The sequence below is a fragment of the Belonocnema kinseyi genome, chromosome 10 (assembly GCF_010883055.1).
Source record: "Belonocnema kinseyi isolate 2016_QV_RU_SX_M_011 chromosome 10, B_treatae_v1, whole genome shotgun sequence".
In the NCBI taxonomy this organism is placed as follows: domain Eukaryota; kingdom Metazoa; phylum Arthropoda; class Insecta; order Hymenoptera; family Cynipidae; genus Belonocnema; species Belonocnema kinseyi.
Window position 1 is genome coordinate 69,143,364 of NC_046666.1, and position 16,823 is coordinate 69,160,186.

The 16,823-nt window shown below is 25.7% G+C and overlaps 1 protein-coding gene across 1 annotated transcript; it reads right to left on the bottom strand.

The window, feature by feature from the left end:
* Positions 1-711: 711 nt before the first annotated feature.
* Positions 712-13,887, bottom strand: LOC117181929 (D-3-phosphoglycerate dehydrogenase). Its single transcript, XM_033374950.1, has 6 exons — positions 13,664-13,887; positions 7,871-8,015; positions 7,616-7,767; positions 4,983-5,335; positions 3,299-3,517; positions 712-915 (listed from the first exon to the last, which is right to left on the bottom strand). Exons 2-6 carry the CDS (start codon positions 8,003-8,005, stop codon positions 788-790), a joined length of 987 nt encoding a protein of 328 aa, XP_033230841.1. The 5' UTR covers positions 8,006-8,015; positions 13,664-13,887; the 3' UTR covers positions 712-787.
* Positions 13,888-16,823: the final 2,936 nt, after the last annotated feature.

Genomic DNA, 16,823 nt, shown 5'->3' on the forward strand with positions numbered 1-16,823 from the left:
TCATTTAAAAATTTGGGATATTGACATCACTTTTTATCTTATCCCTTTTTCCGGATTTTTAAAAGTGATACAATTTTAATGAATGACAGCTAATTTTCCTGGGAAAAGAATTCTCTATAACTTGACCTTATTCAATTGTTAATCATGAATAAATTATTATGAAGCATAGTTATTTGTTATATAATTTTTTATTTTCAAAGTTTTGGTTTAATAATTTGAGCCATTAGAAATTTATTTTTAAATTACATGTCTAAAAAATTAGATTTTAAAACTTGATGATTTGAAAATTTTCCAAAATTTCATCGTACCAAATTTCAAGAACTCAAAGTGATTGCTATAGCTTTTTTAAAAATTAATTACCATTTATATTGAAATTTTTATGTTTTTTTTTAAATGAAACAAAAACACTGAACCGGATGTATACTATTTTATCAGAACGTACTATAAGTAGTGTTTTTATACATTTTTTTTTTTAAATTGTTATTTGTCTCGCTAATTTTTTTTTAATTGACTAAGATTCTCTACTTATAATTCGAAGGAAAGTGAATAAATTTGTGAACACCTTCAAATTTATTTTCAAGGATTACATATTTATTTAAAAATGTATAAATACAATCACATATTTTATTTTTCTTATTACTCCGACTCAAAAAATGTTTCAAAACCATTTTTTAGAATCGAGTAAAAAAGAAAACGCTTATGTTTATTATCTTTTTGATAAGTATAAGTATAAACGAGGACTAGTAGAATAATAAGTAATATTTCAGTAATTAAAAGTAGTCAGTACTTAGGCCTTTAAAACCTGGGGGTTTACTACACCAGTTAGGCTGTACTTTTTAGATTTTTCGGAAAGTGCTAAAAATTGTTCGGCTACCTCCAGAGCAACTCGTTGCTGTGCTTCTTCAGTACTGGCACCTGTAATCAAATTTTTATTTTTATAATTAAGTGAAATATTTATTCTCATTTTTATTTTTTTTTTATTTTAGGAGAGATTACTAAAATAGGGAATTGTTTATAACTAGCATCAATACCAAACATAGCTTAAATGACAAATTAAGTTAATCAGAAGAAATGCTTTTTGTTATTAGTTTACCACACAACTTTGATCAATTATATATTGTATTATTATAATTACATAATAAAAAGAAAGTCTTTTTAGAAGGTTGACAAACTCTCATTTTTCCTGAAAACATGGAACATACAGGAGTAATAAAATCCTGAAAATCAGTAAAAAGTCACGGAATTTTGTTTGTCAGGGAAAGTCAGGGATTTTGAAAAAGAAATTGAAAAAGTCAGAATATTTCTGTAAGAAGCACTTTAATTAAATGTCAAGAATAATCAGGGCTGACAAACTTTTAAAACATGAAAAGAACATAAATAAATTATTTTGAAATATTTTTTAGGTTTTTTTTTTCAAGATTCCACGAAATTCTTAACAGATTTCAATAATTTAAATGAACTTCAAACAATTTTAAAGAGTTTAGGGTATTTAAAAAAAATCCGAAGACTTTTCAAGAACTTTAAACAGTTTCAAGGAATTTCAAAAGATTTCAAAGAGATAAAAATATTTTAGGATATTTTAAAAGATTTGAAGAAATCTAAAAAAAGTAAGAGCTTTGCGAAGTTAGAAGAAATTTCAAATGATTTCAAGTGTTTTCGAAAGATTTCAAAGGATTTTAAATATTTTAGGGGATATTAAAAGATTCTGAACTATTTTCAAGTGATTGAATGATTTGAATGGATTTATTAGATTTCTGGGGATTTCAATGATTTTGACAGATTTTGAAAGCCCTATAGAATGTTTTCCAGGATTTCCGGTAATATCAGATTGTATAGAAGTTTACGAGATTTTATAATATTTTAATGTATTTCAAAAATTTTTAATTATTTTAAGGCATTTTTAAAGATTTTCAGGAATTTGAAAGATTTAAGGGTATTTTTACATATTCCAATGAATTTTCAAGAGTTCCAAAAAAAATTTCAAGGGATTTTAAAGGATTTGCAATATCTTAGTGTATTTTAAATAAATTTCAATAATTTCAAGTGATTTTAACAAATTAAATGATTTTAGGTTATTTTTTAAAATCCAAAGAAATTTTTAATGGATTTCAGTAATTTAATTGGATTTCAATGGATCTGACATATTTGAGAGTATTTTAAATTATTCTAAGGCATTTTTAATAACTTCAAAGAGTCTTGAGGAATTAAAAATGTTTCAAAACATTTGAAATATTTTCGGAAAATTTAGATGATTCCAAGGCATTTTCAAGACATTGAAAAAATTTCAAGGAATATCCAAGGATTTTAATAATGGGTGTCAAAAAAATTTCGTAAGGTTGTAAAGAGTTTCATACACGTTTTGAAGATATGGAACGATTTTACAGGACCCCTAAGGTTTTAAAATATTTAAAAAGATTCCAAGGGTTTTTATCAGATTTCCGAGGATTTAAGTGATTTTAAGGGATTTTAGAAACTCTCAAGGGGTTTTAATAAACTCTCCAGGATTTCAAGAAATATCCGATTCTATAGAAGTTTACTGAATATTATAATATTTTGAAATTAATTTGAATTCATTGGATTGAATTTTTTTATTTTTTGCTCAATTTATCCTCAAGTCTTTTAAATTCGTCTGGAATTTGAAAGAATTCCATCAAATTCCTTCAAATTCCCTTCAAATTGTCCTAAACTCATTTCAAACTTATTGAATTCAACGAAATTTTTATATATTTTTGAACTGCTTTCAATCCTCTTTTTTTTTAATTCACCTTACATTTTTATGAATTTCAACGAATTGTTTTCATTTCCCTTAAATTCCTCTAAATTCAGTCAAATTTTACTGAAATCAATGGCATTTTTTCAATTTATTTAAATTCTTTTGAATTTAATTTTAATTGTTTTGAAGTATTTCGAAATTATCCTGAATTCGTTAAAATTCACCTGGGATTATTATAAATTCCATCAAATTAAAAAAATTCTATTATATTAAAAACAATATAACAGTATTAATGTACAATAGTCACTTTTAGTTACTTTTTGTGTTAGAAATGAGTCACTTATAAGAAAAAAAATTTATCAATTTAAATAAAAAATTGATTTATTCCTTTTATAAAAGATTCTATATTAAAAATGTTACAAGATTAGAATTTTGGACTTTCAATATTAATAGTCAGGGAATATTAAAAATTAGTCAGGGGAAAAATCAGGAAACTTATATATTTAAACAAACACACATCTGTGTAAAATGTGGAATCACGATCGAAATAAAATTACAAACAATGATCTCTCAATGATTGCTTACCTAGATGAGGAGTGGCGACAACTTTTGGATGCTTTATAAGCTCCAAAGTGATCGGACTTTTCGGTGGTTCTTCGATGTATACATCCAATCCGGCTCCTCCGCAATGGCCACTTTTTATTGAAGCTAGCAAATCTTCCTCATTAATGATGCCCCCTCGTGCAACATTGATTATATAAACGCCCTTATTACATTTCGCCAAAGTTGTGGCGTTGATTAAATCTAAATTAAAAACAAAATGTTATCATTAGATTTCATCTTAAAAAAGAAAGGGGGTTTGTTATGAAGAGATGAAGAAAATTTCATTGAAACAGCTTTAAATAGAATTTAGTAAATTGTCATTGAATCAAAATAACAGTTGAAAAACAGGGTGGCCGTTTTAATCGAAGAAAACAATTACCGGTCATTTCCCGGCTCGCAAAAAATGTTCACAGTCAATGAAATTAAAAATTTCAAACTCTGAAGCTAAACATTTTTCCATTTGAAGTAATAAAGACTGAGCTGCAAATTACTTAAGGCTGTTTTAATCTGGAAACATTAAAAATTAAGCGATTACATTTTTTTATAAACTGAATACATCTTAAATTATAAATTAAATTATTTTTAATTCAAATAGTTCTAAAATCCTTAAACAGCTTCAAAATTCGATTTCAAAATCTTGAAAAAGTCTACATGTTGTTTTACATTTTTTTAAATTATTTGAATTTTTCCTCAAATCTTTCCTAACCTTTAAGAAAAATCTTGCAAAATAAAAAATATTTCCTTAAAATCTTCCAGATTCATTTTTTACAATTTTGGAAATCTTATTAAATATTCGCTTAAAATTTAATTTTTAAAAACAGAAAAATCATCTTCAATTTTCCTGGGAATCTTAAGAAAATGTTTTTTATTCTTTTGAAGCCTTTCACAATTCTTATAAAGCTTCTAAATTACAATTCAAATTATAACGCCCAAAGTTTATTGTATTTATTTAGTTTTAAATATTTTTTTCCTAATCACTTATTTTAAATTAACAGTCAAATATTTCTAAATACTAAGAAATTGATCTTTTTCTTAATTAAAAAACTTCAAATTTTTAATTATGAAATTTTAGACTGAAACAATACTTGAAATTTAATACATTTGAATATAAGAATTAATTACTAAATAAAAATTAATCGATTAATAAATAATATTATTATGAAGTTTTAAAAAATTGAAATTACGCTCTGGAAATTGTTAAATTTTGAGCTGATTTCAAATCGTCTTGTAAAATCAATTTTATTATTATTCAATTATTAATTCTTAATGTAAATTATAATTTAAATTTACAGTTGATCAACAAAAAATGTTTGTTTATCAAAAATTGTCGGTTTCAAACACTTTTAATTTTAAATTTCAAGTTTTTAAAACGGCATTTATAAATTCTTTGCATGAAAAATGTATGCTTAAAAATAAAATCTAATATGGTAAATGTTTAAAAGGAAAGATTTTTTAATTACACATTATAAACTGAATAATATCATCATTGAAGCAGATACAAATTCTACTAATTATTTAAAAAGCTGTTAAAATTAAAACTTGACAGATTTTTTTTTCTAAAAATTTGTAAGATTCCCGGTCAAAAAATAAATTCACTGTCATTTCCCGGTTTTATCAAATTCCCAATTTCCCGGGCCAGCAGCCGCCCTGAAAGAATGTTGCTTACTTTTAGTTTGTGGAATAAGAGGTGTATGAACAGTAATATAGTCCGCTACTGGCCAAATTTCATCAAGACTTAATTTCTTGATGTCCAGCTTAACTGCATCTTCGTCCTTCAAAATAGGATCAAATGCCACAATCTTCATTCCAAAAGATTGCATTCTAATTGCTACCTCGCGTCCAATACGGCCCATGCCAATTATTCCTAAAGTTTTTCCATATAACTCGAATCCGGAGTATAATTTACGGTCCCATCTTCCTTCCTTTAACGATTGGCAGGCCTGGGCTACATTTCTCGCCAGCGAAGATATCAAAGCACAGGTTAATTCACATGCACTAATACTGTTTGCAGCAGGCGTACTGTGAATAAAATTACAAGCTTATCATTTAAATTACAAAATTATGAGGAACTATATTATAAATAATGGTTTTTTCCTTTTCGATTTATTTAATCGATATGTTTAATTTAGAAAGCTTTCACTTTGCTGTGAGATTTGATCTTGTAAGATGTTCGCAAATATATTAGAACAATCAATAAGTTAAATAATTTTAAAAACATAATTAGTAATTTCTTAAATTTTTTTCTGAAATATTTTACTTAAAATACAGTGAATATTTAGATGAAATTAATGTAGGAACATTTAATTGGAATAGTTAATTATATTTTCAGTTAGGAAAAAAAAGAATTTTCAGCCAAAAAAATAGTTACATTTTTTACTAAAATTATAAATCTTCAACTAAAATAGTTGAATTTTAAACCATAAACATGAATTTTCAACTAAAACTATGAACCTTTAACTATACACTGTAAAAAAATATTTGTGTAAAATTACAAAGTTTCGGAAAATTACATATTGTATCATTGTAAATATCACACACTTCACTGTGTGATTTTACAAAAGTATGTGAAATTACATCCTCTAGCGATGTAAATAAAAGGACCCTCGAACAGCAGTGTAATATTACACACTCGATAAAAATAAAATTAGACATTTCCTCGTACGAACTTTACATTAATTTAATTTTAACTTTAATTTTGCCCTGGCGGAAACTGTAAATTTTTTTATTTATAATTAATTTAAAATTTAGAATAATTAATCATATAATATGTGAATACGAAAGCGTCACTCGTGTTCGTTGTTTATCGATGCCTTCATCCTTCAATTTTGGAGCATTTTTATTCTTAATGTGAGGAAATTGACAGATATGTTCAACTTTTTTGACAGCTTTCACACAAAAATAGACCGAATTCGAGCTATTCCTATTTTGCCTTTTACATTTTCTGCTATTGGAACGGCAATAATGCGGTTATTCAAAACGTATATTTCATACTTTTGTTACGGAATATTTAAGCATCAAAAAAATATCCGTAGTATCTTATTTTTTTTAGGTAAGTGGTAACGTGCCCGGCTTGTGTTTCTTCAATCTCCATGAAATTCTACGAAGTTTGAGCTTCGAGTGTTCGAAACCTATCGCCCTGATAAATTTTATATTTTATTCTTTCACATAATGAATTTTACATTTTCGCGTGTAAAATTATAGGCCGAATTGGAATATCACAACAGATTCGTAAAGTTACTCTGATACACGAGGGTCCTTTTATTTACATCCACCAGAGATGTAAAATTCAATAGATTTTTTTACAGTGTAATAATTGAATTTTAAACAAAAAAGATTAATTTTCAACTAAGAAGTTTAATTTATATTTTTACCCAAAACGCTTTTTATACAAATTTTAATTTTTTTTATTGTGTATTTTGAAAAAGATAATAATTTCGCTTCGAATCTAGTTCGCGTTCAATTTTTGAAATTGGATCCAGATTTTAAAGCAGAAGTACTTGAAATCTCATATACCTCAGGTATAAAATTTTGAAAATTTTTATATTTGTGATTCTTTTTATGTACGAAAATTTTTTGTTAATTAATAAATAAACTAAAAATTAAAATATTTAAACTGGGGAAAATGGACTAAAACGATAAATGTTGAACAATTAAAATTTTCTTTAAACTTCTAAGTTGAGTGTGTTAATTTTGAAGGAAAAAATTACACAGTATTTAAAATTCTACAATTGTGAAACCGTAGCTTTCAGGATCAAATAAATTCAAGATTTCAAACTTGAATGACTTCGATTTAATCATTTTTTGCTTGAAATCGGCCAAAAATTTCCAATTGAAAGCTTTCAAAATCTCGAAAATGTCTAATTGAAGATTTCAAAACTAACCAGATTTCAAATTAAGACATATAAAATGGTACAGTTTTAAAATAAAAACGTTTGAAAATAAAAATACCTTCCAAACTAAAAATTAAATTTGAGATTCAAAATTATAAATGGGCAGAACTGGAATTAAATTTCTGATATTCTGAAACGGTACATTTAAAAAAAATAGAATTGTAAATTTTAAAGTCCTAGCTGTTCCAACTAGATTTATTTTAAATTAAAAAAGCTTCTATTTTAATTTCCTCGTGTTAAGCTTCAATTTATTTCGAAATTCGAAAAATTAAAAGTGGTGCACTTTAAATTCACATTGTTTGATATTTCTAAAGCAGATAATGCTGCAGTCTAAACTCTTTTCGAATTACCATTATTGTAGAAAATGTAACGTTTAATTATCCACTTATCCAGAAAATATAATTCTTACTTTAAAACAATAATTCCTTTTTTTGTGGCAGCTGCGACATCAATATTGTCCACACCTGTGCCAGCTCTTCCTACAACTTTAAGAGTAGAAGCGCCTTCTATAACTTCTGCTGTGACTTTCGTTTCCGACCTCACAATCAGAGCTTGATGGTTCTGAAAAGAATGGAGAAAAAATAAATGCATACAAATTAATGACTAAATCTTCTATTTATATCTTATAGAAATATACCTAATACTATGAAAATTGATTCCTTACATGTAGTTCCTTGATAAGGTCTTCTTTTGACAATTTATATTTGCGTGTCACTTGAATCCCGTGACTAATGAGCAATTGCACACACTTCTCGTCCACGGGATCGCTGATTAGGACACTTTGTATATCAACTGGCATGTTGAGTTTGCTATAAATTAAATTAATATTGTTGTTAAAAATAAAAATGAAATTGTTAGCTATAACTAAAAATACAATTACACTGATAATTAAAATCATAGACAATAATTTAATTAACTTAATCTGTAATTACATGATTATCGTACATGCAAGGGTAAAAATCGAAAAATTGGAATAATTCAATTTTGAATTGAGTGGAAAAGAACCGATTTCAGATCAACATAAAACATCTTTTTCTATTCATAGTATTTACAATAAGTGTAAAAATAATGATTTAAAAGCCTGAGAAGAACTCTCTTAATTTATCATTATAATCTTTTGTAGTTAATTACGATCTTTTCATACAAAACATTTACGATATTTTGTAAGTCAGAATAACAATTAGATCTGCTTCTCGAGGCTTAAAATACAAAAATTAAAATTTTATCTTCATACTTTATAATACAATTAATTAAACAACTAATTACCAGAGTAAAATTATTATTCTATTGATTTTTCTTCGCGACATTTTTTTATATAATATTTACAGGAACAGACTGACATTAATTATTATTTCAAAGATTTCCATAATTAATTAAAAAAATGTTTAAGTTTAATTAGAGTGAAAAAATTCCTAAACTTTATAAAGATTTTAAAGAGCTTCATATGATTTAACAGGGGTTTAGGTCATTCTTAATCATTCCAAGGGAGTTTACGAAATGTCGAAGAATTTTTGCGAGATTTCAATAAATATGAAAAAATTTTAAACATTTGATAATATTCCTATACATTTTAAACATTTTCACAGGAATTCAAATATTTGAAGGGCTGTTCCAAATTTGCATTTCCAAATTTCAAAAGATTCTAAAGGATTTGGAATATTTTAGGATATTTTTAAATATTCCGATGAATTTGCAATTAATTTCAATAAATTCAAAGTATTCCAGAAAATTTGAAATATATTAGGGTATTTTAAAAGATTAAAAATATTTTAAGATATTTTCAAAGATTACACGGAATTTTTAATAGATTTCAATCGAAGATTTCAGGGATTTTTAAAAGATTCTAAGGAATTTTCAATAGATTTTAATAAATTAAAGGGATTTCAAAACCTTTTAGAGCATTTTTAAAGATTGTAAGTAACTTTGCAGAACTTTATACAATTTCAAGGGATTTTAAAGTATTGCAGGTCGTATAAGTTTTCAGAATATTCTAAAAGATTCCATGAGAATTTTAAAGAAGTTTAAAGGATTTCACAAGATTTCCGAGGATTTCAATGAGTTTAAGGAGATTTAAATGCTCTCAATGTACTTTAATAAATTTTATAAGGTTCCAGGAAGTATTGTTAGTCTTCATGGAGTTTCTCTTGTCTTCTTTATCTTAATAATTCTTATTTTCGTCTTACTTTTTTTGAAGTTAATTACATAGATTAATTTTAATAAAACATCAATTCCTTGCATAAATTTATGTTTATTTGTTAAGATTCCATGTTCAGAAATGATTTTAAGCTTGCAAAATATTATAATAAAAGTAAAATATTACTTTAAATTGATTTAAAATTATTCTTAGGTTCAAAAATAAGGGGAATATCGATTATTTTACGTTTTGCACCTAACTTAATTTGTAGCAAATAACTTTTTTGTTAAACATTCCGGGTTCCCCGATATCCACGACGGTGAATTTTTGCATGTATTTCGAATTTATTTAAGATTTTTGTTTGCAAAAATAATGAAATTTAAAACATACATGAGTCACGGACACACTCTAGGATACCCGCATATCCACCATTAAAGATATTTAACTTTGAGTGGATTATTAATTTCTTATAAAGTTATTTGATTTATGTCTGTGGCGTTTATTGAGTAATAATATAATTCATAATTATTAAATTATTTAATTTTAATTAATTAATTATTATTACTTAATAATTACCAATTAATTATTCATAGAATTGCAGCGTAATCGGAACAGGTTTATCTTGTAAAAGTTTTATTTTGTAATTCTGAAATTAATTCTTAAAAATATATGTATTTAAAAATTAGACCTAAAGCTTTTTTTTAATGATATAACGTCGTAAGTTTGAAAAAAGGTAGTCCGGGGCACCTTACCGGACGACATTTACTTATATTTAATGAAATTTATGTTGATACGGGGTAAATAAAAAATAATTGACAGATAGGCTATTAGTGGGGAAAAGAAATCCCAGTCCGCTTCTACAGATATTATATACAAAACGAGGACCGCGAAAAAATCAATATTCTGGTAATTATTTTTTTACTTAATTGTATTTTCAAGAATAATAAAAATAAAATTTAGTAAGAGAAAATAATAAAGTACACTATTCCAGGAACATGCTATTGTCAGCTTTTTAATTTACACCCATAAATCTTAATCAAGTATCTTCATAATTATATTTAACAGACTTTATAATTTTAAATGGAGGTTTACTGTGGAAATTCACATTCTACAATGTTATTTTTGTTAAAATATCATCATATTAATAATTTTCAAAAGTGTATTATAATACTATTATTTATTGGAAAGTAAATTTGAATCGTGGACCAAAAAAAAAGTTGAAATTTTTTAACTCAGCATTCAAATTTTTTAAATCTTTAATTTTTCATTGTGCCTTCATATTCGACTTAATGCAAAGAGTAGATGTTGAAAAAATATTCCGATGTTTCTGTAACAGAGGCAAGAGCATTGATAAATTCATTGGCAAATAAACTGAATTAACCTTGAATTGGAATTCATAAGCGTGTTGTGGAATATTGTGTTGCTCGTTGTCTTGCTAATTTTCTGACAGAAACTCGATTTTGAGAGAAAATAGATATATTTTTTTACTCAATACGCTTTTCGAACTTAGGGGCCATCCATAAATTACATAACATATTTTTTGACAATGTTTAACCCCTTCCACATGTAAGAAGTCGCAGAAAATGATTTGGACCCCGCCTTCTAGCCAAATATAAAAGAGACTTCAGAAATTTTCACTGTAAATCTTAAAAAATGAACTGCATATTCATGTTCATAATCGAAGAATTTTTAATTACAAATCTATCAAATTGGGCAAATTTCAATTTTAAATCTTCAAAATTTAACTATTTAAAAAAAAAGCATTCAAAGTTGCATTATTTTCTAATATAAAAAATTGAGCATTAAATATTGAAGTCTTTAATCGCAAATAATCAAAACTACTAACTTTTAAATTATAAACGTTCAAAATTAATTAATCTTTAATTACAATTATCGAAATTGAACTATTAAAAAAAGAACGTTCAAAATTGCATACCTTTAAAATATAAATCTTAAAAATTGAACAAGTTTTAAATCTATATTTTTAAAATTCAATTTTGAAGATTTAGAATTAAACAGTCTTAACTTTCGACTTTTAAAATCATACAAATTTGAGAAGTTTGATTTATACATTCAAAATTACATAATTTTCAAATATAAATTTGAAAAATTGAATAATTTTCAATTGTAGCTCTTTAAAATTGTAGAACTTTTAATTGTAAATATTTAAAATTTTCAGTTTTTAACTTTCAACATTTTTAATTGAAAAGTCTGTAATTTTCATGATTTACATTTGCAATTTTTCTAATTTGGAAGATTCAGAATTGAAACTTAATAACTTTTGATTTTCGAAATCATAAAAATTAAAGAATTTTGATTTAAACATACAACTTCATAATTGAAGAGTTTTCAATTGTAAATCATCGAAATTGAATGATTAAAAAAACATTAAAAATTACATCCATTACAATAATTTTTTTAAGTTTTCATGATTTTAAACTATAAACATTCAAAATTAAAATTGGCGAATTTTCAATTGTAAATAACTTCAAATTGGATTAGTGTCGAAAATGGGAAACATCAAATTCAGAATTCCAGACTCACTCAGAAAAATATTTGTTTTAAATTAAACAAACTGTTTCTTTAACACAATTTCCTTCATTTAACAAAAAATAATTCATTGGAAGAAAAAAACCCTTTTCTTTGAAACAAGGGATATTTCTTTGAATCAAATCATCTTTTTCTGAGTATTTGCCGTTTAAGAACATCTTTTTACTATATAAAATTTCCAATTAACATATCAACTTATATCTTTGCATCTAATTTTTGCTGAGATAAAATCTAGTATTTAAATAAAAAAGTAATTTAGCTATTTCAATATTAATTTCAATTTATGATTATTAATTAAAATTTACATTACTTGATGAACAATTGCGATCATAATGAACGTTAATTAAAATTTAATATAACGAGATTATACAGTCTTTTCAAATCCCATGACTTTAAATTTTTAAACAATTTAGAATATTGAACACTTGAGGAATTTCCGAAGGTTATCAATTTTATTTTCAATTCGGTGTATTTATGTTTTAATGGTCATTATTATAAACAAATTTTTGGTACAGCCACTGGTAATGTAGTTTCACTAATGTTTGGTATATTTCGTAAATAGTGCAAAACCAAAGTCACATAAAAAATGTTGAATAAATTGGGGTAGCACGAGTAATTTCAAAAATGATAAAACAGACACTGTTCTTATGGATATTATTCTACAGAATGATTGGGAAAAAGTCAAAATACTAATTTGATTATATCGATATTGAAATCGTTATAACGTTATTATAACATTTTAATGTAATTATTGTAATATATACGTAACATATGGATGACCCATTATTACGAAAATTGTTTTTCACGACTTCCCAGCGATATATTCCGTTTGCACGAATTTATTGTAATCTTATCAATCTTCGCGGGGAATAATGAATTAATTATCATTACTTCGTGGGGGGCTTTCGCATTTCACGTGATGATTTTCGCAAAAATATCACGTCATATATTGACGCCTCCTTATCTTATCAAACAAATACACAGCATTAAAACAAAGTTTGTGTGTGATAAGAGGTGTCTCCGCACGTGGTTTTAAACTTTTTTTAAAACTTTTTATTAAAAAAATATTAAAATTTGTATTATTGTTAAATTTGAACTTGTGTGGAATGTAGGTACAAATGTAGAAAACTGTATAAACATTAAATTAATAGAAAATGTATGAGAATATTTATTTTTCATAGAAATCAAAACTGGATCTAGTTTACAATAACATAGTTTCATGTGCTATCGAATAACATTAAATTGGTCTAAAAAAATTACCAAAATTACTCCCTTTTTTGAAGCTGAAATGGCGCAGATTAAATACTGCTTGCAGTGCGTTCGCATTATTACTTTTATTCACGACGTCAATGAATTAAAATTAAAAAGCAAGAAAGACATATTTATTCTAACTTCTCCTGTATAAAATAATCTATCGTTTTACATTATTAAGAATTATTAAAGATTTCTGATTTTTGACAATTATCTTTCGAAATATCACTGAAATAATAGAATTTACTCATTTCTTACTTGGGAACTATTTTCACGACAGAAAGCTATATTCTGTTACGAAAAGAGTTCTCATAACCGGTTTTAGCCTGAGGTTAACATATATCTTTATCTCTGCCAGAATTGGAAAACACTTTGATTAAATTCCATTATGTTTTGAAACAAAAATAATGATTTTTGCAGATGACGTCCATATTATTTTTCTAATTAGAAGACCACTCAGAATTTTCAAATTCAATTGCGTCAGTATTAAAAATATGAGCAATTAAAAAATGTATGGCCTACCTTAACACTTCCGTCGAACTCGACCCAAATTTCCGTTTCAGACTCGAAGCAACAATCAGCTTAGATTGTGGTAGGCCGATAAATTTCAGAGATATCTGAGCTATTAGTAATCCGCATGTGGATTCCAGACAGACTGAGACTGAAGCGACAGCGACTGAAGGTCCCAATTTGCGAGGGTGCTTCCATTTCGATGTCCCCTCCACTATCAGCCACGTCGGAACTGGTGATTGGAGTGGAATGTCGACTGGAGAAATGTCTCAAGGCAGTGGACTAGGGTCAGTGGCACAAGAGCTGAAAAGCAAATTCTAAGAAGATTTTAGTTCAGAACACTTAAATTTATGTTAATTTACCCTAAACCTATTGTCTAATCTAATCGTAAATCCTACAATTTCAATTTGTCCTAAAAATCTAAGCTGTAAGTTCCACCTCCTATATTTCAATTAAAAACTTAAATTTAGAGAAGTACCGTGAAACGGGGTAATTTCGGACATGTGGGGTAAATTTGGACACTAATAAATTGACAGGATAAATTAATTTAAGCCGTTCCAAGAATCTGGAAATCAGTTCAAGAAACCTTAAGAAATGTAAACTATCAATTTAGGAATGTCCGAATTTACTCCATATCTTCAAAATTACCTGGTTTGAAGGTATAATAAATCTAAAAAAAATAAGGGATCTTTGTAAAAAATAACTCAAAATTCTTTATGCAACATTAATGTCTATTTTCTCAGCTTCACCTCTCGATGATAAAACCTACAGAGATTCTATATTACACGTATATTACATTTTTTGTAACGATTCACGCAACGCGAGAGTAAATTACAAAAAGTATACTACACGTAATTTCGAGACCCTACCCACGAAAGTATAAATTATGCATGTGTAATTTGCACGAAATTACAGTGTCAAATACGAGCGAAGACGCGCAAAATGTCGATGGCGAAGATACAATAATAAAATATCACATCGTATGGCACAGAGACGTTTAATATAATTTAAACGCACGAATCTTAATTCTTTTAATATTGATAATAAACTCACTCGCGTACTTTTTATCATACAGAATTCACAGGCAAAGACGATTGGATAAAAATTTAGATTTTAAAACTAATAAAACTGCTAATTCATTTTTCTATATTGACTTTAATTTACAATTCTGCGTGAGCATATTACATTTCGGTAAAAGATACCGCAAATTCATCAAAGTTATAAATATAAATTAGATCCGCTACAAACTTTCATATTGTAAAATGTAAATGGTTTAGTGCCTTTAAAAAAGTAAAAAGAAAGAGCTTGTTTTTAACCCCAGAACGAATTTTTTAGATAACGAAAATAAGACGGAAAACAAAATCGTTAAAAAACGAAAAGTAAAGTAAAAATGTGCTTATTTTATACAAGTTTATATAAATCAGAGTAGATTTATTATTACTCGAATTTTGTTATTTCCCGGCACCTTTTTAAGTATCCTTAAAATTCGATCTCCATCAATATCGTTTTTAAATATCTTAAAACTTCGCATAGTAAATCTATATTTTCAAATATAGCATTTTCGAGAAATTATACCTAATTCTGCCCTATTATTACCGTTTCCAGCAAACGAAGAAAAGCAATATGCAAGCCTCACAGAAAAAACGAGGAGAAACAGGGAACATTTATACATTCTAGATTTTCATCATTTCTATTGCAATTGTGATTCTCAATGTTTTTTTTTTTTTAATTTTTAAAAGAATGCCTATGGGTTATTTCCAAATTTACAAGACCAAGGGTGATAAAAAAACTTGTTCACGGTCAATAAAATTCAAAATTTGAACTCATAAATCTAAAAATTACTTCATTTGAAGTAAAAGAAAACTCCAAATTAAAAAATTTAATGTCGAACTCTTGAATTTTAAACATCGGAAATTAAAGATTAAAAATTTGTTAAGTCAACAATTTAATAATAAATTTATATTGAACAAATTTCAATCAAATACAGTTAAACTATAAAATTAAACATGTTAAACTGTTATAAATGGTAAGTTAAATAATTCAGATTCAGCAAAAAAAATGTAAATCCATATTTTCATTGACAATGATCTAAATTGAAGAATAAACCAAGAAATTTATCAATTTTCAAAATTAAAAAATGAAATTTTTTTAAACTGAAAACTTCAAATTAGAAGTTAAATTATTTGAATTTTAAGTAGTTTCAAATCAATAATGTGCAATTGCTTTTTCTACATTAAAAATGGTTTTTGTTTCGAAATATTTTTAAGTATTCTCTTAAGAATATTTTTTCAAAATAAAAGTAATTTAAAATTTTCGCAAGGATAACAAGAAAATTCCTTTATTATTTTAAAACCTTATATAATCTTTAAATAGCTTAAATATTTTATTTCAAAATCTTCAAAAATCTAAATTTTGTTAAAAATTGTTTGAAATGTTTTCAAATTTTAAATAATTTGAAAATGTTTCAATATTTCTAAATATTTTGTTAAAACATTCGAATTTTTCCTAAAAAATTCTGCGAAACAAAAAAAAAATTGTTTTAAAATCTTACAGATTCTTTTTAAATCTTTTTCATCTTAAGAAAATTTTGTTATTCTTTTGAAATTTCAAAAAATCTATATCTCCTTTTAAATTATTTAAAATTATTTTAACTTTTCAGTTTTAATTTAGTTTATTGTAAGGATTTTCCAATTTTTTCTAAATGAATAAGTGTGCAATAATTGAACACTTATTCATTTAGAAAATTGTAACTTTCAACATTTTGATTTTACTCTTTGAAATTTTAACGATTCCGTTTCAAATTGTTCAGTTTTCAATATTTGATTTATAATTGCTCGTTTGAAATGTACAGTCAAATATTGCTGCTAATTAAATCCTTCTTCTTCTTGATTAAGTAATTTGAAATTAATTGGGTTAGAAATAGAATATTATAGACGAACAATATTTGAAAAGAATTTTAAATTGAAAATACTTTATAAAGTTTTAAGTGGACTTTTAAGTTTGTTTAAACACGATGGCTTTTGAATTTAAAAAGTACAATTTTTAACGTGAAAAACTTCAAATTCTTTAATCTTGAACCAATTCAGAATTCTTAGTTTTTTTAAGTCTTTAAACTGCAGTTTAAAATGCTTTAAATAAAAAAGTTACACTTAAAAATGGAAATTTTCTAAGA

Excerpts from the sequence above, each read along its gene's own strand:
- LOC117181929 (XM_033374950.1), bottom strand. The coding sequence starts at position 8,005 with ATGCCAGTTGATATACAAAGTGTCCTAATCAGCGATCCCGTGGACGAG. Across the intron at positions 5,336-7,615 it reads AAAGGAATTATTGTTTTAAA|TACGCCTGCTGCAAACAGTA; the intron begins GTAAGAATTATA and ends TTTTATTCACAG. Across the intron at positions 3,518-4,982 it reads TCTTATTCCACAAACTAAAA|ATTTAATCAACGCCACAACT; the intron begins GTAAGCAACATT and ends TTTTTAATTTAG.